Below are 27,996 nucleotides of genomic sequence, written 5' to 3' on the forward strand. Positions count from 1 at the left end.
ACGTGATTTGTGATTTTTCCCGCAAAGCAAGGTCAAGAAGGGAAAGTGCAGCCCTCTAACGAACACGTGCTCAGTTATTTCTACACACCTAGGCACTCTGTGGCTCTGTGTTCAGGGTGAGGATTGGCAGTGGGAGCCAGTGAGGAAGGGAGATTTCTGAAAGGTGGCTGCAAACTCTCTACCAGGAAGGGCCCTCAGGCTGTTAGTGGGAGCCTGGGAGGGTCCCGGCTCGGTACCTGTCCTTGCCCTGACAGGGGGCGTCCTCCTCTCTCTCCTCCTCTGAATTGGGCTCCGTGACTGGCTCCTCTTCCTCCTCCTCTTCCCTGAGACAAGGGCAGGAACGGAGAAACGCAGAGACGCGAGATGGAAAAGCGAGAGAAGCGTTACAAACAGAAGACAGAGCAAAACCGTAAACAAAACACTGCAGCTGGCCGAAATGAAAAGAACGCACTCAGTCTGTCAGGAGAGAGGAGACAGTTCAGAGATGAGGAAATCTGAGTGTGGGTAGAGATCCAATAAGCCAGCACGGGCCAAGCTTCTCTGTCCGGTTGGCTGGAAGCACCCCGCCCTGCAGCCCTCCCCCACCACAAGGCCTCGGGCAGGCCCCTCCTCCGCACAGAATCCAGTGGTGAGTGTTCTCGACCTCGCCCCAGCTCCTGCAGAAAGCCAGAGTCCTCACTTCACCGCACCCCTCTGGGCTAGAAACCACGGAGGGTCAGGCTGATCTGGCACTTACCTCCACAGGGGACATGGTTTTTACCTTCTACTCCCTGGCCCCCAGGACACGTGGTGCAGGGGCTGATCCGCTGCCACCTCAAGGGTGGGCACAGGGTCCTGATGGGGTCAGTGATGTCACCCCTGAGATTTCTCCTGGTGCCTCCCGGGACATATAACCATACGGGCCCCCAAAGTGTGTAGCTATGAGTCGTGGACGGCTGCCTGTCACCAAAGCCGACCCAAGGACAGCAGAGGTGGGGGGTCGGGCGTTGCAGGTAGCCACCCCGTGACAGTTTTAACACTCGGACCCAGTACTTCCGAAGCTCTACCCACGCTGTTCACTAACGGAAGATAATAAATTCAAACTGGCGCTTAAGACAGTTTAATCAGGGTTTTGTCCTTGAAGCTACAGGAGTACAGACTTTGATAACCGAATCATTACAACCTCCTCTGGGCTCTGAGCCTGGTCCACACTGACTCACGTCACTCTCCACACAGAACCTCTACCACAGGCCCTGCGGATTTCTCCGTCCCTTGCGTTCTTAACTTCGGTGATGCTCACCTTTTCTCACATCGGCCCTCATACTCTGGACGTCACCATCATACAGAACCAGTCCACCTTGGAAAACGTACATCTCAACTTCCTACCGCACCCTGACCCCAAACTCTCACTCACCTCCATCTCTCATTCCCCTGCCCCCTCCAGGGCTCCACTGCCATCTCCTTGTGTCCCTCCTCTACCTTCTCAACGTGGCTAGTGCTTTCATGCCTTCAGTCCTCACGAAGCCACCCTACCCCCCCTTCCCCAGGCAGCATTTTGCCAAGATCTTTAACTCTTTGCTCTCGCTGTCCTTCCCCTGTGCTTTCTCTTCTTACTGAAGTATCAAGTACATTCAGTATAGTAAACAAATCACTGACGTTTCACAAAAGAAACACATCCCCATAACCAGGACTCCCTCAATGCTCCCTTCCAATTGCTTCCCTTCCCTACCTCACTTCAAACAGCAGAGATTAGCCTGGCGGGTTTTCCTTCTGGCTAGAAGGACTCATGTCCAGCTTCTTTTGTTCAACATAACATTTGTGGGATTCATCTATGTCGTTATGTGACACTGAAGATCATTCTTGCTCCTTTTTATATAATACTCCCTTGTATGACTAGACCACAATTTAGTTATCACCCATTCTACTGTTGATAACTGGGCACTTTTCAGTTTGTTATTTTGAATAGGGCTATTACGAACATAGCAGTATATGTCTTTCATTGACTGTATGTTTATATTACTAGGCAGTATGTATACAGGAATGGCATTTCTGCATCATTTATGCTTGGGTTCATCTTTGTTAGAGCATGTTAAACAATTTTTTAAAATGCATATCCCCATTAGTAGTATATATGCATCCTGGCTGTCTCACATCCTGGCCAAAATTTGGCAGGTTCTGTCTATTTCATTTTAGTCATCTAATCTGTGTGTAGCTTTTAGAGGGATATGTAAGAGGATACCATTAAGACCTTGGTGTAGGCAAAAAAAATTTGAAACAGGACACAAAGGGCACTGACTATCAAAAAAAAAAAACAAGAGAGAGGGAAATAGGACTTCTTTAAGATTAAGAACTTGGGGGTCCCCTGGGTGGTTCATTCAGTTAAGCATCTGCCTTGGGCTCAGGTCATGATCCCAGGGTCCTGGGATCGAGCCCCACATCGGGTTGCCTGCTCATGGGGAAACCTGCTTCTCCCTCTCTCCCACTGCTTGTGCTCCCTCTCTTGCTGTGTCTCTCCCTGTCAAATAAATAAAATCTTTTAAAAAAAGAGATTAAGGGGCACCTGGGTGGCTCAGTGGGTTAAAGCCCCTGCCTTCGGCTCAGGTCATGATCCCAGGGTCCTGGGATCGAGCCCCACATCGGGCTCTCTGCTCTGCGGGGAGCCTGCTTCCTCCTCTATCTCTGCCTGCCTCTCTGCCTACTTGTGATCTCGGTCTGTCAAGTAAATAAATAAAAATCTTTAAAAAAAAAAAAAAGAGATTAAGAACTTAATGTGTTGCAAGAATCTTTTCACTCTCTGGGTTGCCTTTGGATTCATTTCATGGTTTTTCTAATAAATGAAGGTTCTTCTCATTTCTACTAGAATTTTGAATCAGGCTGTCAGTTTCCATAAAACCCTGCTGGGCTACTGCTTGGGATTATATTAAATTTATGTACAAATTTGCAGAACTGACATCTATATATTGAGTCTTTCAAACCATGGCCTGGTATAGTCTTTATTTAGATCTAATTTTATTGCAACCATCTTTACTCTCTCTTAATGGTGTGGTAATTTTTCAGTAGAAATCTTACATACCTTTTGTTAAATGTATTTCTAGGTATAAATTTTTATCATTTATCAATTTCTACACTTGATCTTAGCCAAAAGGCCAAGAAGCGATATCATTTATCAATTTCTAAACTTCATTTTTCTATTTGTTGATATGACTTTTTAAAGACAATTTACCTTGTATCTAGCAACCTTTCCATATTTATTGACTGTAATATATCTTATGTAGATTCTTTTAGACTTCCTATGTAGACAATCATATCATCTGTAAGTAATGACAGTTGTGGTTATTGCTTTCAAATTCTCATATCTTTCTTGCCTTATTACTCTGGCTATGAACTCCAATGAGATTAAATTGAAGTGATGAATTTAAGTATTCCTTTATTTTTCCAAATATCAGAGGAATGTATGAGGTTTGCCATAGTTTTGTGTAGACATTTTTTATAAGATTAAAGTGTCCTTATTTTCCAAGAATTTTTATCATAAATGAATATTACATTCTGTCAAATGTGTTTTTTCCATTTAAAAAGATAATCCAATGATTTCCCCTTTTTCCCATTAACAGTGAATTACAGAGACTACTTTTTTAAAATATTAAACCAAACTTGTATGCCAGGAAAAAAAAAAACACTACTTTGTCATATTATTCCTTTTATATACAGCTGGGTTCTATTTGTTAATATTTTTTCATAAAATTTTCACCTACATCTGCAAAAATTGATCTGTAAATTCTCTTTCTTATAATGTATGGGTCAGGTTTTGGAGTCAGAGTCATGCAAGCCTCATAAAGAATTACTTAGGAGAGCGAGGGTTACAACTGTAGAACTAAGGAAGAACGGATGGAATCTGAAAAAGTTGAAAGAGAAAAGCATTGGCAAAACCCAATGATTCCACGCCCCAGACCTGGAGGGAAGGTTCCTGTGTCACAAACAAGGAGGCCAGTGGATCGCTGAGGGCCACGTTCCTCCTGTAACGCCACCAGACGTAAACCCACACACCTCGTCTGTCCTTCTGGGCCCAGGACAGCTTTCACTCACACATCACCCCTTATCAGCCTTACTCTTTTTTTCTCCCGCCTGCTCCAGCAGCAGCCCGGATAAAAACTGTTCCCTCGGCCTGCAGTCTGATGCCACCACCTTCACTCGGCTGCAGTTGGAATTTACGGATGCCATTACTTCTAGTCTACCGAGAACGCCCTCTACCCTGACAACAAATGGGTGTTTCTTCTTTAAAACACTGAATCCCTCCCTCCAAAGTGCCTTGATTTTACTTGCTCCCCCAGGAGGTAAATGCACCAGAAGCGAAGTCTGCTAGAGTTGGAGACGCTCAGAGCCAGGCTGCCTGGGTTATACCGCAGTTCCGCCACTTAGTGTGCCTTTAGGTCCTGTGGTCCTCGCCCTGCATGGGGTAGCAACAAGCTACACCTTGTGGGAGGGTTGCATTCCTATGTAAAAGCACTGGGGAAAGGCTTGGCATAGGGCAGACAAATCAGTTTGTTTTAGCTCTCAGCATCATCAACAACATCACCACTGCCTTTTGGGCCCTATCAGGGAATCTCTAACATTTTGCACCGAGGGGCTCTCAGAACTCTGCTTGAAGCCCCCAGAAAGAGAACACAGTAGTCTGTAAAGCATTCTACACCATTGACAGACAGCAACACGCTTCCACCTCTAATTCTGCTTTATACACTCTTTCTGATCCCCCTCTCTTCTGCGTAGTTGCCCCACAGACGTCTGGAGATCACTGTCCTGACCTACATTCCCAATTCTATCCTCTTTGAGCTCAACATCTACAGATCCTGCACCAAACTGTCACATGACTTGTGTGTCCCATAGTTTACTCTCATGAGAGGTAGGGCAGGACCGATGGCAGGCAGCACAATGACCTACTTGGAGGGCCCACTTCCAGGGCACTCTATAGTCAAGGTACTGGCCTTGCCCTATAATCCAAATAGATGGAGAAAGAAGTACTCTCTTGGTGTAGATGGAGAAAGAAGTACTCTTTTGATGCTTGATGTTAGTTTCAGCCCATGATGAATTAGTCAACCAGAATCTTTGACGTTGATAAGATTTAGGATGAAGAATTAGTTCAGACAATTTTGATTTTCCTCTAGCTGAATTTTCTCTTAAAAACAAGTAGAACTTGTTTTTGTCTACATTCATGCAGAAAGAATTCTGGGTCTCTGATCTTTGTCTATCAAATATCAAGAGGGTTGGTTGGTTGGTTGGTTATTTATTTATTTATTTATTTATAATGATAAAAGAGTTACTCCACTGCAGAAGTCTACTCTGAGCCCAACAGGCATTTTCCTTTTTATACCACAGGCGATCTCAGACTGGAGGCCACCCTCTCCACATTAGAAAAGAGACCCAGAGGCCCACAGTCTGACCAAGTCGGCAGGGCGTAGCTTCCTTCAAAGCCAACTTTACTTTCCCAATTTGGATCTCAGCCTGATGTCACATTTCTTAGGCTTCTCAAGACAAAAAGGAAAATGAACGTTTCTGAACATTTGAAAAGTACAAAAAAAAATTTAAATATATTCTAAGACCAAAATACTACGGATGAGGAAAAGTCAAGCAATGAATTCAAAGAAGGCATTTCAGTACATCTAATAGACATACTCATATCAAAACCTACAAAGACATATTTTAAAAATAAAAACACAACAATAAAATTGGGAAAAATACATGATCGTGGCCAATAAATATCTAGGAAGAGATATTTTAACCTATCGATCAGGAAATATAAATCAAGACCACAATGAGATACCATCTTATCTCTGCTTGGAAAGATTAAGAAGTCTGGTGACAGCAAGAGCGGAAGGGAATGTAGGTCATGTGACCCACGTATTGCTGACAGGAGTGTGAACCGCTATGATCACTTGGGCAAAGTAACTGAGGCTATCGTGGGAAGTCAAACACCCGTATTGTAACCCAGCAACGCCATTGCTAGATGGCATCTCTATACCCCAGAGCAGTGGTTCTGAACTGGGGTGATTCAGTCCCCGCAAGAGACATTTGTCAATGGAGATACTTTGAGTTGTCACAGCTGTGGAAGGGGTGCTGTCGTCACCTAGCAGGTAGAGGTCAAGGATGCCGCTAAACATCCTGCAACATGCAGGACAACAAAGAAGAATTCGATCCAAAATGTCAGCGGTGCCAAGATTGAGAAACCCTCCCTAGAGATACCAAAACACTCATGCACCAAGATAGGAGTCTAAAAATATTCTCAGCAGCACTGCTGGTTATTGCCAAGGAATGGAAACAACCCAAACACTCAGCAAACGCTCACCAACAAGAAAAATGATAAACAGATCAAGGTAGAGTCCAAGCGGTGAAAAATAGATGGCGGTCAGCTTCACGTGACGATACGGATGAACGTTAGATACATCTAACGTGGAGGAAGGACATGTAAGAAGGACCATACCATAGGATACACTTTCTAAAAGCTCAAAACCACAAAACTGCATAATGGGTTTAGTTAGACAAATGTGTTTGATAACATCATAAAACAACAAACCCATAAGGATAACGATAAAACATATTCGAGAATGTTGGTTATCCAGGCACAGAGATGAGAAACATGGAAGCACATGGCTAAGTGTAAGGGGAAATTCTCTGTTTTTTGTTTTTTAGCAATACCATATTCTCATTGATTTTTTTATACCAATAGGTAAATTTTATATAAAAACAAATGAGGGGGCCACACAAGGACCCACAATGATGATACCCATAAACCAAGGATTATGATTGATCCAACACTGTTCCCCTGGGATTTTTAAAACAGGTTTCTCTCAGAGCAGTTTTAGGGTCACAGCAGATGATACAGACATTTCCCATAAGCAACGACTATTATTTTCAAAAGCAAAAAGGTCTAACTATGGGATAAGAGTGATCTCTCCCTTTAGCCAACAATTACTTATTGAGCTTTTATTTTATGCAAGACTCTGGTTCCTGTCCTTGGAGTTTATACGCCTGTGGGGGGGCAGGACATTATATGACTAATTGTGTCAGGAAGTATTCAGCTGGGGAGTGGAGGACTGACTGGTCTGGAAAGCAAGACTTCCACACAGTTGTGCTACTGGAGCAGAACTCAGAAGGCTGAGGAGGAACTGACCAGAGGAGAAGATGGGCGTTTGCACATGACATTGCCCTATTCAAACCTTAGGATTTAATCCAATTTGCCCAGCTAATGCTTTAAGGCCCTCTACCATCTCTCTGACTTCACCTTTCACTATCCTTTCGTAATCTCCCTCTCCCGGTCTTAATCGGTCTATCGATCTATCCGCCCAAAGCCTGGCTTATTCTGCAGGTCTCTCCGCAAAAGACATTTCCCTGCCTGGAGTGACTCCTCCAGCTGTCTCTCCAGCAGACCCAGTGCCCAGGGACACCCAGTAAATAGCTGCTGACCGTTGAAGTCCTTTGGCACTGTGGACCTAGCGTGATACTCAGCGCAGAAGCACCTTCTAAAGGTGGTCAAAGAAAAAGCCTGGCAAGAACTGAGACAGGGCCTTAGAGACCTCCCCATGCTGAGATAAGAAAGATGAGGTCCATAGAGGGCAAGATCACACAACCTGCCAGACAGAACCCTGCTCTCCTGATAGCCAGGCTAGTGTCCTTTCTACCACCAGCCTACCCCAGGAGACCAAAATCTAAACTGGTTTTATCGCTCTGTCATCACTGCACCGTCCTTCTATGCAACGATCTCCTGCACTGTGCCTCTCAATCCTCCCCCCGCGCAGCACAGACAGTATGATACACAACACACTGGAAGAATGGATGAAGCTGCTCACGGTCCCAGTTATCCCAGACCTGCTGGAGTACCTTGAGGAGCTCAACGTCTTGACCTAAGTATGACGCTTGACATTGGTATGACATTTGTGGCAATTAATAGGAAAGCTTGTCTTAAGGCTTAGATAAAATGCATACATTTTACATGCTCCATTGAGTTCTGTAAAATGTGCATGACATCAAAATTAGATGAAAAAATATTTCATGGAAATGTTTTGTTAAATTTATGACAGAGAAAGCATCCCCTTGGCTCCGTTTGCATCAGTGTTAACGAATACTTAAACCCCTTCGGAGACTCACACTTGCTGTTAACTTCAAGACTGTTTCTAGGTTGCCAAGGGCCAAGATGAGATGTAAAAACTTCTAATTAGTGATCTTAATCAGTTAAGACATATATCTGACAAATGAAGCAGTGATTTCATTCAAAAATAGTTTTATTGTCCACCAAATTTTTTTTTTAATTTCCCTTAAAAGATTTTTTGCCAGCCAAGAGAATGAAAAGACATTTAACTGAGCCCAGCTGTTGGTCTGATGTTTCCATGGTGAAAACCCAAAGTTAGACAGGAAAGTATTTATTGTCCCTGTAGCATGCAAAGTTTAGAAGGAATATAAAGCATGGGTCATGGATACCGAATATATTTAAGAGCTGAACTACTGGCCGGAATCTTAATGCATAAGCCATTATTTTGTTACTCTGTTTTAGAAGAAAATACTAATGGGTCCAACACATTCTTTCTGCTGAAAACATGGAGTAGTTGAATTCAAATTCAAACAGAATTTGAATCTACACAGTATAAATAGCAATAGGAAAAGATACATTAGCTAGGTTGTAGCTAATTCAGGTGTAAAGGTAATTCAGGTGCCAAGCAAATCAGTCTAATATTAACTATAGACAGTAGTGAGGTATCTCACTACTTTGTGTGTACTTTGATTTTGCATTTAAAAAAAACTTTATTCTAAGCCACAGATTCTAGTAAATTGTGTTAAGTGTCCCTTAGAGATCTAGGCAAGTAGTGACACTAGGATAAAGAGAGACTGGAATTCTCTAGGAACTTGTAGAAATGGAAGGGATGCCAAGCCTCAGGCTGAGGTTTCAAGATAGTGGCCTCCAGAGGTGAAAACAGCCCTGCCTTGGGTCTGGCTTGGCTTCCTCCTTACGTACTCATATAATAAAGTGCAACAGGAGGATGGGAGCTTCCAGCTCTGGTGTTCTGTGACAGCTTAAGACACAAAATTGTGTGGGCATTAGACAAGTTCTCCCACTTCCAGAATTTGCAACTACTAGTCTAATCCATGTTTACTGGTCAAGCTTAATTTTAAATGTTTCATATAACGGCCCCTCCTATACACCTCTGTTTTTCACTGATGGGAAAAGAAGTATACTAGAGAGTGAAAAACTTTAGTTATACAGCAGAGAAACAGGCTATGTGTGTCTTTAAGAGCCAGATATCGAATGCAACCACCATGAGGAACCCGGCGTGTTTCAGAGTCTGTGTGTAGTAATACCTTTCTACCTCATGACTCAGTTTGCTTCTAGAATTCTAATTGCCCTTTCACATGCTTTAGACGTGAACCCACCAGAGTCAACTCTTAATATGGTAATAAAGTACAGATAATTGACAGCTGGAGATAAACCTCAAATCTTATATTTCATCCAGGGTTTTTCTCCACAACCTCATTTTCTATTTTCTACCCCCTCAAGTCATGCCTCCAAATTACCAATAGTAACCACACGGACTTGTGTGGGAAGCATTTGCTTTCTACTTCGTTGGCCATCTGCTGGTGAAAATGCCGACGAAGAATGAATTGTTTTAAAAGGAGATAATAGGAAGAGAAAAAAAAGCAGCAAGGGGCCAGAATTGTCTACAAGGTCTATCACCAAAGGAACTGCACACAGGCCTCCAGTCCATGTGCTGCCCTACAAAGTCACACAGTCCCCATTGTGTCCCGTTGTGGGACTCAGCCTGCTCCAAGTAGGTGGGCCTGGGTATCTAGCAGTGAGGACTACTGATTATTTCTTCAGTGTGGGCCTCAAGTTCTCCACGGCCTAGAGCAACCTCCAGCTTAGTGATCCTCACCCTTGAGATACAGGATTTTAAAATGTTAATGCTCAGGTCCTACCTTTAGAAACTGTATTCCATCATTTTGAGGTGTAGACTGATCTCAGGTTATTTTCAGTGCTCCACAGGATTGAGAACCAATGCCCAAGTCCAAGGTACCAATGTTTATAGGTAGTTCTGCATCAAAAGCTACACCCCCAGCATTCCAGTGTCCACTTCTCCTCACCTCCAATCTGATCCCCACCAGGAAGACAGGCATCTCCTCAGAGGTGCATGGCTAATCTTACACAGCAAATAACCACTGGACTCCATGCTCTGGTTTTCAAGGTCCCGCAGGACATAACCTGTTTGCTGTGCAACCTCATCTTGTCTCCATGGCACCTGTGTCCCCAGTCTACGATTTACAACCCTATCTCTTGAGACCCCTCTTTGTTATGTGGGGGCATCAAGCCCTTCTCCCCCTTTGCCACGGAACGTGGCATTCCCTCAGCCCAGGGAGTTCGTCTCGTCTTTCAAAATTCAGGCCAACTGCTTGAGGAGTCATCTTGGACCACTGCCATCCCACTATCCTTTTTTCTAAAGAACCTTTTAAAAATGAATATGTAATTACAGGAATACATCCTTCCTTCAAAAAAGTTTAAGACTACCGATAAAAGTTAAGTTCCCTTTGATCAGAGATTACCACTGCTACAACACATCAGGTGGGTAAATTTCCAGCTTAAAAGAAAATTGAAGCCTGTGTTATCCTATAATCTTTTTATACAGCAACTGACACAGCAAGAATGTCAGTGCTTCTGGTAGGCTACATTTCTTATAACTGCCAGTTGCATTCCATAAGACGCCTATTCCGTGTTTTCCTTCGATAGCCACTCCCCAGCTCTCCGCTCTTTTAAATAACAGTGTAATGAAATCCCTGCCCGTAGCTTTGTGCCCTTGTGCAAGTTCTCCTCAAGGGTGTATCCTTCTATCCCTATGACCCTCCACCACACAGCCCTGTTTCCTTCCCTCAAAAGCCCTCTTCCCACTACACACATTCATTGCTGCGCTGTTTGTACGCTCAGTGTTTGAGGCTTCATACGGCTCATGTTCCCCGTTGTACCTCAGAACCAACAATGTGGCAAATACAGGAATATAGGAGCTGGATAAATAACGAAGGCATGAATAGGATTTTGCTTTCCTTCTGCCATAACCTCAAAGCAGTCAGCCTAATACCAAGGCTCATAAAATGTCGACATTGATAAGTCCATCCAGGTGAAGTCCCTCTGAAATGAGATGCTCAGGCCTGGGGCTCCCCAGGGGTTTGCTTCCCTGGGGACAAACCCTCTTCCAGGGGTTTGCTCACTGAATGACAGACACGACCTATTCATGTGAACCCAAGCCCCAGCCATGTTTTTTACAAACACAAGGTACCTCATCTTTGCTTCCCTTCTCCCATTCCATGATCAAAATTATTTACCTTTCGATTTCAAAGGCAACTTTACAAAGCTTGACACTGGTTAAAAAAAAGAAAAAAAATACATTTTCCAGTATCTTCCCAAGGCCAGTAAGTCAGTATTGGTTTCCGCCTGGAAGCCTGCTGCTGACACGGGTCACCACATCCTCTGTTCCCCTCATACCCTGTCCCGTCCAACACCTTGACGAGACAGATGCCTGCATGTGGCAGGCTCTGACCTGCCCACCTCCTTATAGGGACGCATCTCTAGCCATTTCTAATCTCATGTTTATAAAACCAGGACCACACATTTGTGGGGGCACCAAACCTCTCAGGAATGACATTATTTCTCTGGGGCGATGTGACTATCAAAGTTGAGTATTCCTAAAGTGTGGCGTAAGTACCTCTGAATTCCTGAGCTCTCCTGGAAGTACGCTCTATCACAGTCATCGAACGGGATGTAGGCTGCAGATACTTGTCTCGGATGTGCCCGGTGTCCTTGAATTCTCCAGAGCACTCTCCAAGGGCAAGGCTGGCTTCCTTCTTGGCTGGGCTCTGCCTCTGCTCCGAGGAAAGCGGGATCCACTGGGGTGGAGGTGGGTGCCAGCGCTCACTCATTAATTCTACTTACTTAATATACTCTCTGTGGGGCATTCTCACGCTAAGCGCTTTACTTGGTTTACTCCTTGAATTCTCCCACGAGCTGCAGAGGTTAGTACTAGTATTACTCCACTCACTGATGAGGAGCTGAGGCACAGAGTGGTTAAGGATTTTCCCTGGAGTCACACAGCTAAAACTCAAGCCGGGATCTGAATCCAAGTAGTCCAGCTCTAGCACCCAAGCTCCTCACCACTGTGCTATGCTACCTCTGCTGTGATCATTTCTCTGCGGGGTTGGTGGGAGGGTAAGACTTTTCTACGTAAGGACTGGAAGAAGCCTTAATCCTTAATCCTTCCTTCTTCCAGATTCTTTCCTGAACATCAATGTCTCTTCTCACTGCATTCACGTGCACAGGGAGTCTCCTTTCGCTCATCCCACGAAGGCCCCATCCCACCAGGAGGAGACACAGTGCAGGGCACCATGAGACGGATTTGAAGCACTGCTGTAGTCCATGTTAATTCTAGTCAGTTTCTGAACCAAACACATAACCTCACTCAGAAATAAAGATTTTTTTCAATGTGAATCTGAGCTTCTGTGACCATGGTCAGTGTGGTAAGCACATGCTGTGAGATACCAATGCCATCAGCCCCGTCTCTCTCTCTCCCTCTCTTTGGGCCTATCCCCTCCAATTTCCAAAAGTCTCCTTTGCAAAATGCTTCAGCAGCTGCACCTCTGGCCACTCTTTCTTTTTTCACCAGGTCAGAGTCGGCCTCTTCAACCTACATTTTTGGGGTTTTAGTTCCCTGTTCATTCAACCTTTATAAGTGAAGAGTTACCACCAAGCTTCCTCTGAAGACCCTTGTCAAGCAAAGGTAATCACATTCCTCCTTGCATGACTGGATCCAAACAGCTCACTCAGTAATCATCAGAAAGCCTCTGCTCCATTTCCAAAGGCATCCTGGGAATCGCATGAGACAGAGAGAGAGAGAGAGGCTCACATCCCGAAGGACCACCCACGCCCTCACCCGCACAGACTACCAAGGAAAATCAAACTTCTCAGGAAGGGTTTTGAACATTCACAACATGGAGGGGAAGGTGCACCTTATAGGAAATGTGGGGTTTGCACAGCACAAGGGAGAGCAGATTGGACGCTGCAAGAAAATTCCCAGAGCAAGTCAAAGATTTAATGGGAAATAAGAACTTTTCCTTCTCTTTAAAATGTGCTCACTATGGCTCTCCCAGTAAAGGCTGTCTCTTCCTGAAACATCACACCAAGGCGGGCCACTCTGGCTTGAAAAATATTCACACTTGAAGACAATCGATTTCAAGGTTCATTGAGTTGGCAAGAAAGTGAGCTTCTCGGTTCCAGCACTTCACAAGATGACAAGACCACACGTTGGTTTCCACAGCTTTACCCAGTTGCTGCTCCTCTCACTTGCTTTCTCCCCAGGTTATGGCATTTAAGCCTAGACTTCAACCATCACCTACATGTACCTGAGTTCCAGAAACATCTATATAGCTGACTAGGGGAAGTTGTACTTGTGATCCACGGACACTCACACTTAATGCCCAAAGCCCACAAAGTGGCCTGAGAGCCATCCCATGCTGCTGGGCTAATGGCTGCCTGGGCATCACCCAGACTCCTTTTTCTCACCATAAAATCCAGTCACCGTCCTCCAGATAATGCCCTCCCTGTCTCCTCAGTGGCTCCTACTCACCACGGCCACGGCCTGAGTCAGGCTCTCTCCCAGACTGTTGCCACCTGCTCTCCGCTCTTCCAAACACACCCCTGCTCACACCTCACTTAAAAATTCACCGGTAGCTTTGCTCAGTTTAAAGGAGAAAATTTTGCCAATTTCTTCAGAACCCAGAAAGATTCCCAAATCCAATCCGGCAAAGCTCCAAATGTATACAAACGTCAGTTGAATCAGTACATTGTGCACAGGAATATAATACAGTAGCTCAATGATTCTTCACTTTAAAAAAAAGCAACAAAGTTCAAACCCCCAAGAAATCTGCGATCTAGTCACAGCCACATTTTGAGAAAACAGGGATCCTGCCCCAGAAGTCAGAAGGAGTTTTACAAAACCTCCTCTTCCTCAGGCCTCTGTGTCTCTGGCTTTTCTAGGCTCTACCGGTATCAAGCTCACTCCCCCTTGCCCCCCGCCCCCAGCACTCTCCCCTCTCGTCAGCCCCTTACCGGCAATACTCAGGAAACCAGAAAGAGCCTCTTAGGCACCAGACAGTAACTCTGAATCCCTGGCTGGCTTTCAGTCACACTTACCTCACAAGGTCACATCCCTTGTCGGCAAATCCCATTTAGAACAAATCATTTGCCGTGAGACGCATCTTCCCAGGTAGCCACTTGCCGCACACGGCACCAGCTGGGTTGTTAACCTGGCTGTTGTGTAATCCTCTAGCATGTTTATGCCAGGGCACAAAATCTTGTCTCCAGCTCGCATCCGTATTTATTTAACAATTACCTTCTTTAATAGAACAAAACCCAGGAAAGCTCTAGGGCATGGAGTGATGGTAGGAACAACAGTGAGCTAAGCACATGTCGGTGCTGCCTCTCTTAAATCACCCACCACCCTATTAAAGCAGCAGCATCATCCTGAGTTTACAGGGGAGAAGGAGGCCAAGCCTGGCAAGGAAGCACAGTCCGCCGCTGGGAAGACCGACCCTGTGCTCTCAGCCACCTCAGCTGCTGCTCCCTCACTGCCCTTGGTCAAACCCTCCTCCCGGAACCAGGACCGAGCAAGTCACTGAGTTGCAGATCTCATGGCTCAGCACCAATGACCCAACACCTACTCGTCTTACGCTCTTTGTCTGTCAATCCGCTGCTCACTGCTAACTGTTTCTGAGCAAGAGAGAGCTAGGACTAGTCTGCAGTTTCTGTCACAGACCCTGCAACTAATCGGCCGAGAATTCTGTGACCCCTGGCCATAGAGTCCTGTGGACAAGGTGTGAGACAGACCAGAGAGTGAGGCACTGCCCTAGAACTGGGCATCCAAACACGCCTCTTCCCATCAAAATATGGGAAGATGAGCTCACCCGCCCTGCTAATGTTTCCATAATTAGGCTCCCCTTTGCCCACTGGTTCCTGTGACTGGTGGAAAGGAGCCAACACACCTTCCTACTTCTGCAGGGAAATAGAAAGCAACTCCCTCTCCAATTGCCTCCCTCCTGCTCCCTCTCCGAGGCTCAGGCTCAAGGTTTGGCTCCTACCACCCACCAGGCCACTAACTGATACACACCACGCATGAGCCCCCAAAATGTAAGGACAGCCCAGCCTCTGAACACTGTTAACTGTGGCATCCTCTCAACCAGATAAATTTCTGTTCCTATACCTTCCTTCCCTCCTTCCTCTATCCAAGATAGTTGTTATGCTTAGTTAGGAAACTCGAGGAAGCCTCGTTCCAGTGTTGAAACTCCTGCTCTGAACATTTTCAGAACTCCTTAGGAATCATCTTCAGTGCCAGTGTTTGAAAAGAACAAGCAAATCAGTGTGATTATCTCAAGATCAAAATCTAACAGTGACGATAAACAATACAGCTCATTAGGATTCCCAAGTCACAGTAAATATTTGCTCTGAATTTTTGCTTGTGCAGCAAATCTGATTCATCCTCAAAACAGTTGTTACTGTTGAACACGTTCTATAGGTTCAGAGCATGGTCCCAGGGCACTCTGGTTCTGAGCACACGCTCTGGGCTTGGAATGAATGGATTCCAACTCAGTCGTGTCACCCAACACCTGTGAGATCTGGGGCCCACTCTTCAACCTCTGTGCCTCAGTTTTCTCACCTGTAAAGAGGGGAAGTGTCTATCACTCTCTTCATATAATTTATAATATGTGCAAACTGCTCAGCACAAGAGCGAGCACAAAGTCAATGCTCCTTACGTGCTGTTCCTGGGGTCACGACGCATCTAGATAGTGAAGGAGAAAAGAGCCAAGCATCCTTCCCGGACAAAGTGGAGGCTGGTTAGGAGGAGGATCCACTCTCCTGAATAAGCATGCCGCCTTAAAACTGCATAGGAAGAAACTAACGAATTGGACCCCCTAACAATATGTTTTATGCAGGCACCAAGAGACATCAGAAGTGAAAATATATTAATAGAAAAGGTAAAAATATTTGTGACATAGTGGTCAGAAATTATTATCTATAATGTGTCAAGGATGCTTACCTTCTATCTGCTCTTTATTTGAATATTTCCATATTAAAATAGAGTAGCTGCTCATTAAAACAAATAAACCATTTAGGAGACAAATGAGCCAAGGATACAAACAGGCAACACCTAGGAAATTTCAACAGCCAGTGAAGCAATTAAAGATGAACCACCTCAATAGTAGTCAAAAAGTGCACAGTGAGGGGCGCCAGGGTGATTCAGTGGGTTAAGCCTCTGCCTTTGGCTCAGGTCATGGTCTCAGGGTCCTGGGATTGAGTCCCACATCAGGCTCTCTGCTCAGTGGGGAGCCTGCTTCCTCCTCTCTCTCTGCCTGCCTCTCTGCCTACTTGTGATCTCTCTCTGTCAAATAAATAAATAAAATCTTTTTTTTTTAAAAAGTGCACAGTGAATTGCTGAGGCAATTTACTTTCCAGAAACATTGAACTTCTGAACAACTCCTCAAACATCCAGTGCTGATGATGGTATGAGAAAATGTTCAGTCACGTGCAGAGGGTGGGACAGCAAAGTGGTGTCACCTCTTTGAAGGCCGGCGGTATGACATCAATAGTAAAAATGTCAGGTCCTTTGATCTAGAATCTCACCCTTAAGAATCCGTCCTAAAAGAAAGCCAACATATGTGTATAAACACATGTGTGTGTGCTTATTCCCAAAAGTTTAGTACTAGGAAAAAAACTGGTATAAAGACATACCAAAATGAGTGAAGGCATTCTGTTTTTATAGTATACCCATATAACGGAACACTAAAGCAATAACTTTTCTAAATGTGATGACATAAAAATCTGGAAGTGGTAATATAAAAAGATGGCAATGTATATTTGATAGTTGCTTATTAACTGCCAAGTACCAAGGATATTTGTTTTATTTCTATGGAATCACAGGAAATAAAAAAAAGTAGTTAAATAAAATGGTGAAGGACAGGGACTCTAGAGACAGACCCCTTGAACTCTAAAACCAGTTCCACCATGAACTCTAAAATCAGTGCCACTGGCTGTGAGACTCTGGACAGTTCCTTTAACTCTCTGTCTCAGTTTCTCCTCCTGCCACGTGGAGATCCTAACAGCTCGTGGAGTAACGGTGAAAATGCGCTTAGTACCCTGAAGCTCCCAGCATACAGCCTGGCAGATAAGCAGGTGCCCAGGAAAGGTGAGCTACTGTCACATCTGTTAATTGCCATTACGGTCCCCCTTTGTACCTATGGTCCAACTAGGTCTGTTTTACACTGCATAGCCAATACTGCATCTTTATATCGTACGTCATTTTTACTGGAAATCAGAGTGGCTATGTAGTCAGTCCCCCCTAGGTGCCAGGGGCCATATCTAAGTTGACACATGGCTGTTAGTGGTGGAGCCAAGCACCTGCTCCTGAGGGTCGGTACTCCCATCCTAGGTGGGGATGAGGGGGACTTGAGCGGACTGAGTGCTCCTCTGCCCTTCAGGAGCCGCAGTCTGTTCCCTGCCAGCAGGTTCAGACTGAGCTCCCGATGCAAGGGTCCACACTCCATCTCCACACTGTACCCAGCCTGACTCCTCCCTGAAGTGCAGGTGGCCTGTAGCCCATGTGGGCACGGTCCCCCTCCATTTCGCATGTTCTGGAACCTGCCAGAGCCAGGCCACATCATGTCCCTGCAGCTTGCGGATCAGGTATATAATCAGTTCAAACTACCATGTCTGGTCCCTCCAGCAGCGAGCTCAAGGCCTTGGCCCCAACCCTAATCTCCCCCGTGGGCCTGCTGACTTTCTTATCACTTTCAATCTATTAGAATGGGTACTCTGGTGCAACACATATTAAGACTTGGGGGGTTTTTTCCCCTTATTTTACCTCTTGTCTAACTTACCTAACAAAGGAGCAATTCTTGAATTAATTTTTTTCATTTCTTGACCACTAGTCGATAATACCACCAGCCAAGAGGTGTGTGCCAACCACCTTCCCCGTACTGAGTCCTCAGCCCCACTCGAACCTCTGGGAGCACTGGGTAGTCAGAGCGACCCCAGGGAGCTTGTCCTGTGTTTCTATTCCCCCAAACAGATTCCTGAGCCTGGCTGCAGAACAGCACGGCTTCCACGACAGGATCATGTAGAATCATGGCTCGATCTTGCCGCTTTGTAATACAGCTTGCATCACATGCCATTTTATCAATTTGGGGGAATGTGATAGATACGAAGCTGATCGGAACCGGGTTTACTGGGCATCTGGCTGCAGAACAGCATGGCTTCCACGATAGAATCACGTAGAATCATGGTTCGATCTTGCCGCTTTGTAATACAGCTTGCATCACGTGCCATTTTATCAATTTGGGGGAATGTGATAGATACGAAGCTGATCGGAACCGGGTTTACTGGGCATCTGGCTGAAGAACAGCACGGCTTCCACGACAGAATCACGTAGAATCATGGGTCGATCTTGCCGCTTTGTAATACAGCTTGCATCACGTGCCATTTTATTAATTTGGGGGAATGTGATAGATACGAAGCTGATTGAAACCAGGTTTACTGGGCATCTGGATGACTGAGAAAATCATGAGGTCGAGTCAAACCTTTGGTTGCCCCAGAGGGTTCAGCATACTCCCTAAGAGTTTGAAGTGTAAAACTTTGCTAAATGAGTTAAAACAAAAATGAGCAAAAAAGGAGCTCTACTTTCTGTACGGTAGCCAAGAAATCTGAGAATTCTATTCCCTGAATAAAGTCAACTCTGACCCATGCACATAAATGTTTGAAGGAAAATCCACCGAGCTCCATGTGCTTCTAAGGAAGACACCCCCTCCTTCCAATGGTCAACAGGCACCCTACCTTGGCATCATCCCAAGGAGGAATGGAAAATTATAACAAATGACTTGCTGTCTTTTAAGGTGGGGTTTCTCAGATTCAGCGCTACTGATATTTTGGACAGATAATTCTTGGCTGCAGAGGGCTGTCCTGTGCCTTGCAGAATGTTCGGTAACACCCCTGGACTCTACCCACCAGGTGCCAATAGCACTCCGTGTGCCGAATATGGAAACCAAACATGGGTCTAGACACGGCCAGATGTCCTGAGGGATGAAACCACAACCATAATGGAACACGGGGACTGATTCTAGGCTGTTTCCACATCCTGGAGCAGCCCCACCTTTCCTGGACTTACAGCCAGATCCTCTTCTCCTCGCTGGCTCTGCTTGTCCCCTCATCTAACTCATCTCCTGCCTTTTCCAATCCCCTCAACCATCCACGGTGCCTTAACTTAGGAGCAGCACTCAGCAAAATCCCCAATAGTCTCAATGTCTTCATGGACTATTCCTTGCTCCCAACCTGAACTTAGCACGTTGTTCCCTACAGTCCTCTCCTACGGCATGATGGGCTCTTCCCTCACACTCCACAGACCCCTCTTTGCCTATTCCAGATATTTCCCTCCCAATCTCCCTCTAGAAACCCAGCGCCTCAAAACAGAGGCTAGCCAAGGATAGCATGGCGGCCACATCGGGCTTACTGCCTATTTTTATAGAGTCTGTCTGCTAAGGATAGTTTTCAGATTTTTAAATGGTTGAAACACAAACCAGAAGAATATTTCATGACGTGGAAAATTCCAGTCTTGGTGTCCTTATACAAGTAAGCTCATCTGTTCACCTGTCTCTGGCTGCTTTTAGAGAGGCAGAATGCCACTGAATGTTGCAACACAGAAGGTCTGACCTGAAAAGCTTAACCTATGTACTACCTGGCCCCTGACAGAGAAAGCTTCCAGCCCCTGCCTTTGGGGCACATGGCAGTCTTCTGTGCCATCAGCTTCCAGCTGGTTGACATCATCAACTACCTGCCAGGTCACTCTTCCATGTGTATTAAAATATACACAGGGCTGAAGGCTGGATGACACAACTGTTAACGTTAGTGACTGAATCAAGGTCAAAATTACCTCCGTGAGTTGGAAGGTTGTGTGGAAATCAGCAGGATGAAAGATTTTATATTATTAAGTCACATGCAATGTTCATTATCAGACTGACATACAGAGCAGGAAGAAGCCCTGGTGTGTGCTGACAGAGGGAAGAACCAGGATGAACAGGGAAACACTATGGGGAAATTTCATCCATGTAACAGAGTATCAAGCAATAATAGACCTAGAATATTGTGGAGTGCATTTAGATCAGAAGACCCTCCTTACAAACAAAGTTCAGGGATAGAATGGGGTGCCCTAGAGAGGAGATGGTCTGAGCCCTAGAAGTTCATAGGAAGGTCTCCTGCTCTAGGCTTTAAGACTTTTTTCTCCTAAGATTATATACTTGTAATTTAAACCAGAAATACTGGTTCTTTTGCTGATTCGAGGCTAAAAATAATTTTTTTATTGGTAAAAAATGAAAGCACCAACATTTTTCTTCCTTCCAGGGCAAAGACAGAAGTACAAAGATGAAGTTTTGTTTGTTTTGTTTTGTTTTTAGAAAGAATGAGAGAGCAAACACAAGCACAGGAGGTACGAAGCCAGGGGCAGAGGGAGAGAGAGAATCTGAAGCAGGCTCCACACCCAGCACAGAGCCCAATGCAAGGGCTCAATCTCCCAACCCTGAGATCATGACCTGAGACGAAAATTAAGAGTCAGGTGCTTAACTGACTGAGTTACTCAGGTGCCCCTTAAAGTATCTTTTGTGACTACATATGCCATGATGAGCTTTATCTTTACACTTACATTTTGGATTTCATTTTTGGAGCAACCGGGTGGCTCAGTGGGTTAAGCATGTGACTCTTGATTTAGGCTCAGGTCATGATCTCAGGGTTGTGAGTTAGAGCCCGTGGGCTCCACGTTGGGCATGGAGCCTGCTTAAGATTCTCTCTCTCCTTCTTCCTCTGTCCCTTCCCCCACCCCCCGCTACCCCTCGCACTAATGTGCTCTCATTCAAAGAAAAAAAAAAGATGCTTTTAGGTGACAGATGACCCATAACCATAAACTTATCCCTTATTTGATAAAGGCTGAGTGTAGAGTTCTATTTCTTAAGAAACCAAAGCAAACCAATCTGTGCTTTGAGTCTTAGTCCTTACTGGAATAAAGCACAGAGCCCAGCAGGCTTACCTCATAAGGAGACTTTGAAATTTTCTCCTTTTCATCTCTAAGAATTTTTATATTTACGTCAAAAAAATATATCTACATAGTATTTAAATAAAATTTCTTCTCATTCAATGACTAGGGTTAGAGATGGTGGGTTGGGAAGTGATTCTGCGTGATTTTGGACACTGAAAGGCAAGGGCCAAAGACTTGGGTTTAACCCACAACTCAGCAACTTAGTTCTGGGCTCATCACAAGGCATGAAGCCTCTGTCTTCTCACTTGTAAAATGAGGATGAAAATGCTTGTCCTGCTAGACCTTACAGAGGACCACTGTGAGAATTTTGTATGACATTAAAAGACCACTTTAGTGGAGAATACCATACGCATTTTAGGGAGAACATGAATCTCTAACCTCTGACATGTTCCTATCATCTTCCTTTCAGAGCTACTGGCACTAGTTGGGTCAGAATTATAAAATCCAGTCTAAAATTCCTATGTGCCATATGCAAGGCATGTTGCTACAAGTCAGCAGGGAGCAGGGCCAGAATGCTCCCATAGATGAAGAGCGGTCTAGGTCAGGCACGCTTCTGTGTCTTTCAAGGGCTGTGGGTTGTCTGACACAATGAACTACTTGATTCTCCAAATTCTCCAAATTCTCACATTTGGAGGCACAGATGTGGAGCAGGTGACTAAGCTATGCACGCTGGGATCATTTCCCATTCGGCTTCTCGTCACCCTTTCTTTCCATCCCACTCCCACCGCTGCCAAAACTGTACTGTTGTTTTGGGGCCAGAGGGCAAAATCCCTCCAACAGGCTTCATGGATAAAGCCACCTCATAATCAATCTGTACAGTGTTATCTGTCTTTACAAACGGGAAAGTGTGTTCTTCTCAAATAAATGCTATAAATTTACGTCAATGCACTCATTTCAGTAAAACGAAAATGCAGTCCTACTTGAAAAGAATGAGACAAGAAGAGTGCAAATTGTCATGTGTAGCTTCCCGTGCCAGATCCCGCCAAGCCCCGCACCTTGAAACTGTCAGCTCTGCCCAGGATAGTCCACTCCGCTGCTGCCGCCCTTGCCAACTTGTCACAAGGCATGGCTGCCTGAGCTTACAACATGGGCACCTTTGACAGGCATAACAGCAAGAAACAGACCAGGAATCTACACGATATAAGTCGGACAGAACAAGAAAACACCAAGTGCTGTGGATAAGGGCTCCAGAGGACTATGCATCTGGGCTGGGTTTACATATAGATTTTCAGCCCACTGTACACACTTCTCTCCATGTTAATTTCCGAAGCCACGAGCTAGCAGCAGTGCTGAAGAGAACATTACATGGTCTTTGAGCACTAAGTTTCTTGAAGATCATAGACTACAAGGGGCACAACGTTCGTAGCCGACCTTCTCATTCCTCCGTCTCTTTAGAAGTTTTCATCTTCCTTCCATTATAATAGAGCTTGTTCTACACAAACCCTTAGAACAATCTGTAGGTGGATAGTTATGTGCTAGAGAAGAGTGTCCATACGGATGGGCTTGCACATCACTCTCAGACTCAGGCCCTCCTCCCCTTCTGTAACAGGAGGTACCCCAAGGCATGGTCAGCTCATCCTCCAGGGATCCTATGAGTACCAGACTACTCGGGGCATCTCTCAAGACGAGGGTGGGTGTTCCCTTAAGAAGGGACATAACTTGATCACTCTCTTAAGAGCACCTAACTTATTCTGAGTTATTTTCTACTTCAGGCAGCCTCATGACCTACATGTGGCTCCCACATGGATTTCCATGATGACAGAAAATGCTGCAGCTAAATGATGTAAGCGGAGCTCCCACGTGCCAGCAGCAGGAGGGGACGCACTGGCAAACCAGTGTAGCAGGCCGTCCAGGTGGACCTGGCTGACATGGACGGGTCCATAGAGCTCCATCATCCTTGTGAACGGACAGCATTCACTCAGGAAGACAGCAGTGGACCAGACCCCAGAACAGCATGTCCATCCACTTGGCTGCCCCTCTGCTTTATAGAACAATTTCTAAGTTCCTATAGATTTTGTCAAAATTTATTACTTTGTGTGTGTGTGTGTGTGTGTGTGTGTATATTTAATTTCTCATGAGATCATCAACCTTTCTATTCCTTCCTATCTACCTTCCTCATTCTTACTTTCTCCCAGCCCAGATGTGAGCCTGAGAAGGGCAGAGAGCATACCTTATGTCTCCACTGTATCAGAAAGCCCTGGCTTATAATAGATAAGCAATAAAAGTGTTTGCTAAATGATTAAAAAAAACAATAGCAATAGCATTTCCTGAAATTTACATATATTATCTACCCCTATGAGTATAAAGCAATGTATATGTACATATATGTTTCTATATTTTATCGATTTAATTCAAACAGATTATTCTATTTAACTAAAATCACCCTCAACTATGCATTGCTACAAGTATTTCAAGACTTAGGATCTTACATTCTCAGGATGGTGCACAATTTGTTTCTACGTTGTTTTGTGTTTTGGATTCTTTTCCATTTGATAAAGCACAGATTTTCTGAACAGATATTAAACGAAATAGGACTATCAAAGCACAAATGTGTGAAGAAGAGCTCGTGGGCTTGGTAAGATCAAATCTATGCCTATCCCCAGGACCAACTTGCCAGGGGGACGTTCCAAGGGACGCTGGGGGTGACGTTTTAAGGAAAGAGAAGAGGCAGGGAGCAAGCCCGGAGAGACTGTGTGGCTGGCAGGGAGGGCAGGGTGGTGGGTCCCTGCGGGGTTGTGACCCCTCCCACCTCTCCGGGGTCCTCACACCCCTCACAAGGGCTGGGGTGATGCTTACTTTTCACAGTGCTCTCGTACTTGACTGTGCTTGAAGCCAGGAGCCGACTGGGAACAGGGACTGGTGGGGGCCGACAGGGGACTCTGGGTGCTCTGCAAGGAGTGCCTGCGGCTGCGCCGGCGGTCCAGGCCTCGCTGCTCGCCCGCGCCGCCGCTACCGCCACCGGAGCACACGCTGGCCCTCCTGCGGTCCCTGCGCCCGCTGGGAGGCGGCTCGGCGCTCTCATCACCATCCTCCAGCCGCAGTGCCACCTGAAAAAGCAGAGCGCAAGGTCAGACGTGACAACCTCTTCGAGACCTTAGGTGTGGTCTGCATTTCAGGCTCCCTCTAAGGAGACTTTCCATTCTTTCCATCCTGCTAACTCCGCTTCTCTAGATCTTCACAAATACAGGCGAGCCTGAGTGCAGTCTGCAAACTGAAAGAGGCTTGCCGCTGTTTACTTTCCCAGTCAAATGCAGAGGGAAAGGCCCACAGCTATCCTGAGTAGGTCTGAAAAGGACTCTGTAAGTAGGCTCTTTACCCTGGAGCCCAGCACTGTCCTCTCCCAGGCTGCAGCTCTCCGGGCTCCCCTTGCTCTGCTCTGGTCCAGAAGGAAGGGTCCTGAAGCCCAGCCGCAGGGGGCCCTCCAGTGCCTGATCATTCCTGAGCTCGCTTCCCGACCCAGCACAGCCAGGATTCTGGCTGGAGGCGAAAGCCACCCGAGGCAGGTGAGCGAAGCTGGCCTCAGCCGGGGATCTGTCGCAGAGGGCCCTGCAGCAGCACGGACTGCCTGAGGTCAGCGCCTGACCCGGCACTGCAGCGAGGGGGCTACCCTCCCCCTGGCCTGGTCCCCAGAGTGCAGTTGGAGCCTGAAGTGACACAAGAGAGCCAACATATGCTCGTCACAAAAATACGTACCAGAGATAGACCTCACCTCTCAAGCCGTTGTTTTGTTTTAAATCTCCTCTTAAAAGTAACGCATATTTGGCCAGGAGAATAACTGCCTTACACTTGGCCACTTTGAACTTCCCGCGGGAAACCGAGCCAGCTGGCACCACACCCCCGGACCTCTGCCCTCCCCCGAAGGGTATTTTAGTCCTGCTCCTAGTTGGCACCCTCTGCGCAGGCGCAGCTCGGCCATCTCTTAATCTCGCTCCGTCCCGGGTCCTGCTCTACAGCAGCCTCGGTTTGGGGGCTGCTGCCATCGGCCTGGGCTCTGCCGTGGCTCCCTCCTTACCCGTGCCCACTCTTCCCAGCCAGGGGCAATGCTCGCCTGCATCGCCAGCTCCCGTAAGTGGGCTCTGTGCCCGCCCTCACTAAAACTGGAGAGCCGGCAGGGCACAAGCTGTGGCTGCCTAGACCTCGCCTGCATGCTGGAGTGCTGCTCTCCAGCCAGCTGAGACCCGCAGCTAGTCAGCTGCCTTTTCTCCAGCCCGCTCCGGAAGGATATCAGTGTTGCATTTGTGGGACTGCTTTAAGAACAGCTTCTATAGAGATGAGTGGCTGGTATTCAATAAATAGGTCCATCCTTAACCAAGCAAGGCCGTCAGATGCAGGGACCCAGGATGGACACAAATCCCCTCACTGCACAGAAGTGGCATGGCTGAACCCGTCCCAGCCAAGTCCAGCAGTGCAGTGTCTCTGACTCCACAACTGAGGAGTACCATGGTCCTGCACCCCCAGAGAGGCCGGTTCTCCGGCCCTGCAGGAGCTGTTGGTCACATTTCACAGCTCAGTCCTGACAGGGTAGAGAACAGAGACCGAGACTGGCTGACCATGCAATATGGTTTTCATATCACCTGTCTGTAGAAAACCACAGTTAGTGCAAAATCAGGGGTTCCCCATGTCCCAGGTTTGGGCCCCCGTACTCATCCAGCCAAGTGAGCTTGACTGTGTCAAGGCCACGTTGACCACCCTCATCCGGGTTCCCAAGGATGAACATCTGGGACAGCTGGCCTGTTTCACAGGGGGACACCACCCCCTTTCTTCCTCCCATCTCCAGTTTCCTCCGGCTCTAGCTTTTGGGTAAGATCTATTGAGTGAAAACGCCATCTTTGTTCTGGATACATTTTATAACACTCTCTCAGGTATAGGAGGACAATTTAATAATATTTTGACTATTTATTCTCCCAGAATTTACTAGTCAGACATAATTTTGGGAGGTTTGAGGTAACAATTGATAACAGTTCAGAAAAGATATGGTTATAAAATGTCATCGGAAAAAACTAAAGCAAAAGATCATTGGAAAGTCCGTTTCCTAGGGGTCACCCCTCCAACATCACTGCAGGAACTAAGAAAGGAATGGTGCATTTGGTTAATCACGTTTATCATCTCCGTGTTAGCACTTTAAATGGCATTCTCTGAAGAAGTTGGAGAATGATTGTATATCTAACGAAGGATGGCATTTTAAAGTATTTCTAACCAATTGTTTTTCCTCATTTTTGAGATATAAAATTCTAGACCATTTGAACTTATTCTGACTCAAAGTATTGATTCTGCTTCTTATTAAGCACACATTTGGAATGATAAGATTAGGAGATAAAGTAGAGTTCAGATATTTCTAATTCCTTGTCTAACCTCAGAGATCCAAGGATCAAATAGCATGCCTCTCACAGCTCCTTTCAGAGAGAAGCTTTGTGCACACAGCACAGACCAAACCCCACTTTAACTGCCTTTTGTCAGAGAAGATGGAGACAATCAAGAAGTTTAAATGAAAAGAAAAATCTGGAAAAATTATCAAAGAAACCCCATAAAACAAATTTTAATGGGGGCTTCTAAAGTTCAGAACCTCAGCAAAACATCTATCTCTTAAAAAGAAAGAAAGGGGCACACAGAAGGGTACACACAGAGCTCAGAATCCCAGTCAGTTCAATGTCCTCTTTAGGCCTCACTGCGAGCAACTGTATGACATAAAATTCAGGACTGGTGTTCACTCATGATTTTGTTTTTACAAGAAGAAACGTAGAGTCACCAATATCCACCAGAGACAGGAAGAGAGGCTTTCCTTTCCCATGCAAGGATATGGTGGGAGTGCCCATTTATTTAGATTCTAGGGAGCACGACAAATTAGTCAAGAACGTGCAGAGCTGGCCAAGAGCTGGAGAGAACAGTGCTTGCCACGCCTCTTCCTCCAAATCTCTGGTGTCAGATCTAATTAACTACATGTGCAACAGGCGTCCTCCACCAAACCCAAGATGAGCTCAACCATGTCCCAGGGACTCTCTCGTCTCTCCCTAATGAGGAAGCATTTCACTTCCCCGGCCCCTCAGCAAACACCTTCTAATTCTTTTAATTAAATGTAGAACACTGTCTATACGCTAACACCCAGAACAAACGGTTTCTCAATCCGGCACTGAGTGCTCGCATACTCTACCCCCACCTTACTAGGAAAGCGATTAGAAGCAGTGTAGGCCGATGTAACCGCTTCCATCCACTGCTGAGGCCGGAGAATGATCGAGATGCTCTTTTCAAGTTTTTATTATGGAAATTTTCAAACATACGCAAAGTATGAGAGAGCCTGTGAAGACTGCAATGGGTTCATCACCCCTGAGAGTCCAACAAGTACCAACCCCATCCAGGTTTGTGTTATTTCATACGTCACTCCCTGCCCCCAAGCCCAGACTTTACTTCAAAGTAAATCCCGAATCATAGCATTTCATCTGTAACTATTTTAGTATATATCCCTAAAAGATAAGGATTTTTAAAAACCATAACCATTATAACACGGTTCCACTTAAACTAATTTTTTAATACCATCAACTATCCAACAATGTGAACCTTTTTTTAAAAAATATTTTTATTTATTTATTTGACAGAGAGAGAGAGAGATTACAAGTAGACAGAAAGGCAGGCGGGGGCGGGGGGAGCAGGCTCCCTGCTGAGCAGAGAGACCCATGTGAGGCTTGATCCCAGGACCCTGAGATCATGACCCGAGTCGAAGGCAGACGCTTAACCCACTGAGCCACCCAGGTGCTCCCAATGTGAACCTTTTTGATGGAAGTCAAAAGCTACCACATTTCTTTGAGTTTATATCATTATATTACTACTACCATTGGGACAGGCAGCCACCATTGCATAAGAGATACACTTTCTC

The 27,996-nt window shown here is 45.7% G+C and overlaps 1 protein-coding gene and 1 pseudogene across 16 annotated transcripts in view; both read right to left on the reverse strand.

The window, feature by feature from the left end:
• The window catches only part of FHOD3 (formin homology 2 domain containing 3), a 458,821-nt gene that overhangs the window by 120,646 nt on the left and 310,179 nt on the right, over nt 1–27,996 (reverse strand). For 8 of the 16 annotated variants that reach the window (XM_059139157.1, XM_059139159.1, XM_059139160.1 and 5 more), the window contains exons 10-11: nt 23,925–24,175; nt 237–323 (exon numbers count right to left, since the gene is read on the reverse strand). In XM_059139157.1, coding sequence (XP_058995140.1) covers nt 237–323; nt 23,925–24,175 — 338 coding nt within the window. The remainder of the gene's footprint in view (nt 1–236; nt 324–23,924; nt 24,176–27,996) is intronic. The other 8 variants (XM_059139163.1, XM_059139169.1, XM_059139171.1 and 5 more) reach the window with 1 other exon arrangement.
• On the reverse strand, nt 3,060–3,137 carry LOC131812012 (U2 spliceosomal RNA; annotated as a pseudogene).

This window comes from Mustela lutreola, chromosome 11, assembly GCF_030435805.1.
Source record: "Mustela lutreola isolate mMusLut2 chromosome 11, mMusLut2.pri, whole genome shotgun sequence".
Classification (NCBI taxonomy): domain Eukaryota; kingdom Metazoa; phylum Chordata; class Mammalia; order Carnivora; family Mustelidae; genus Mustela; species Mustela lutreola.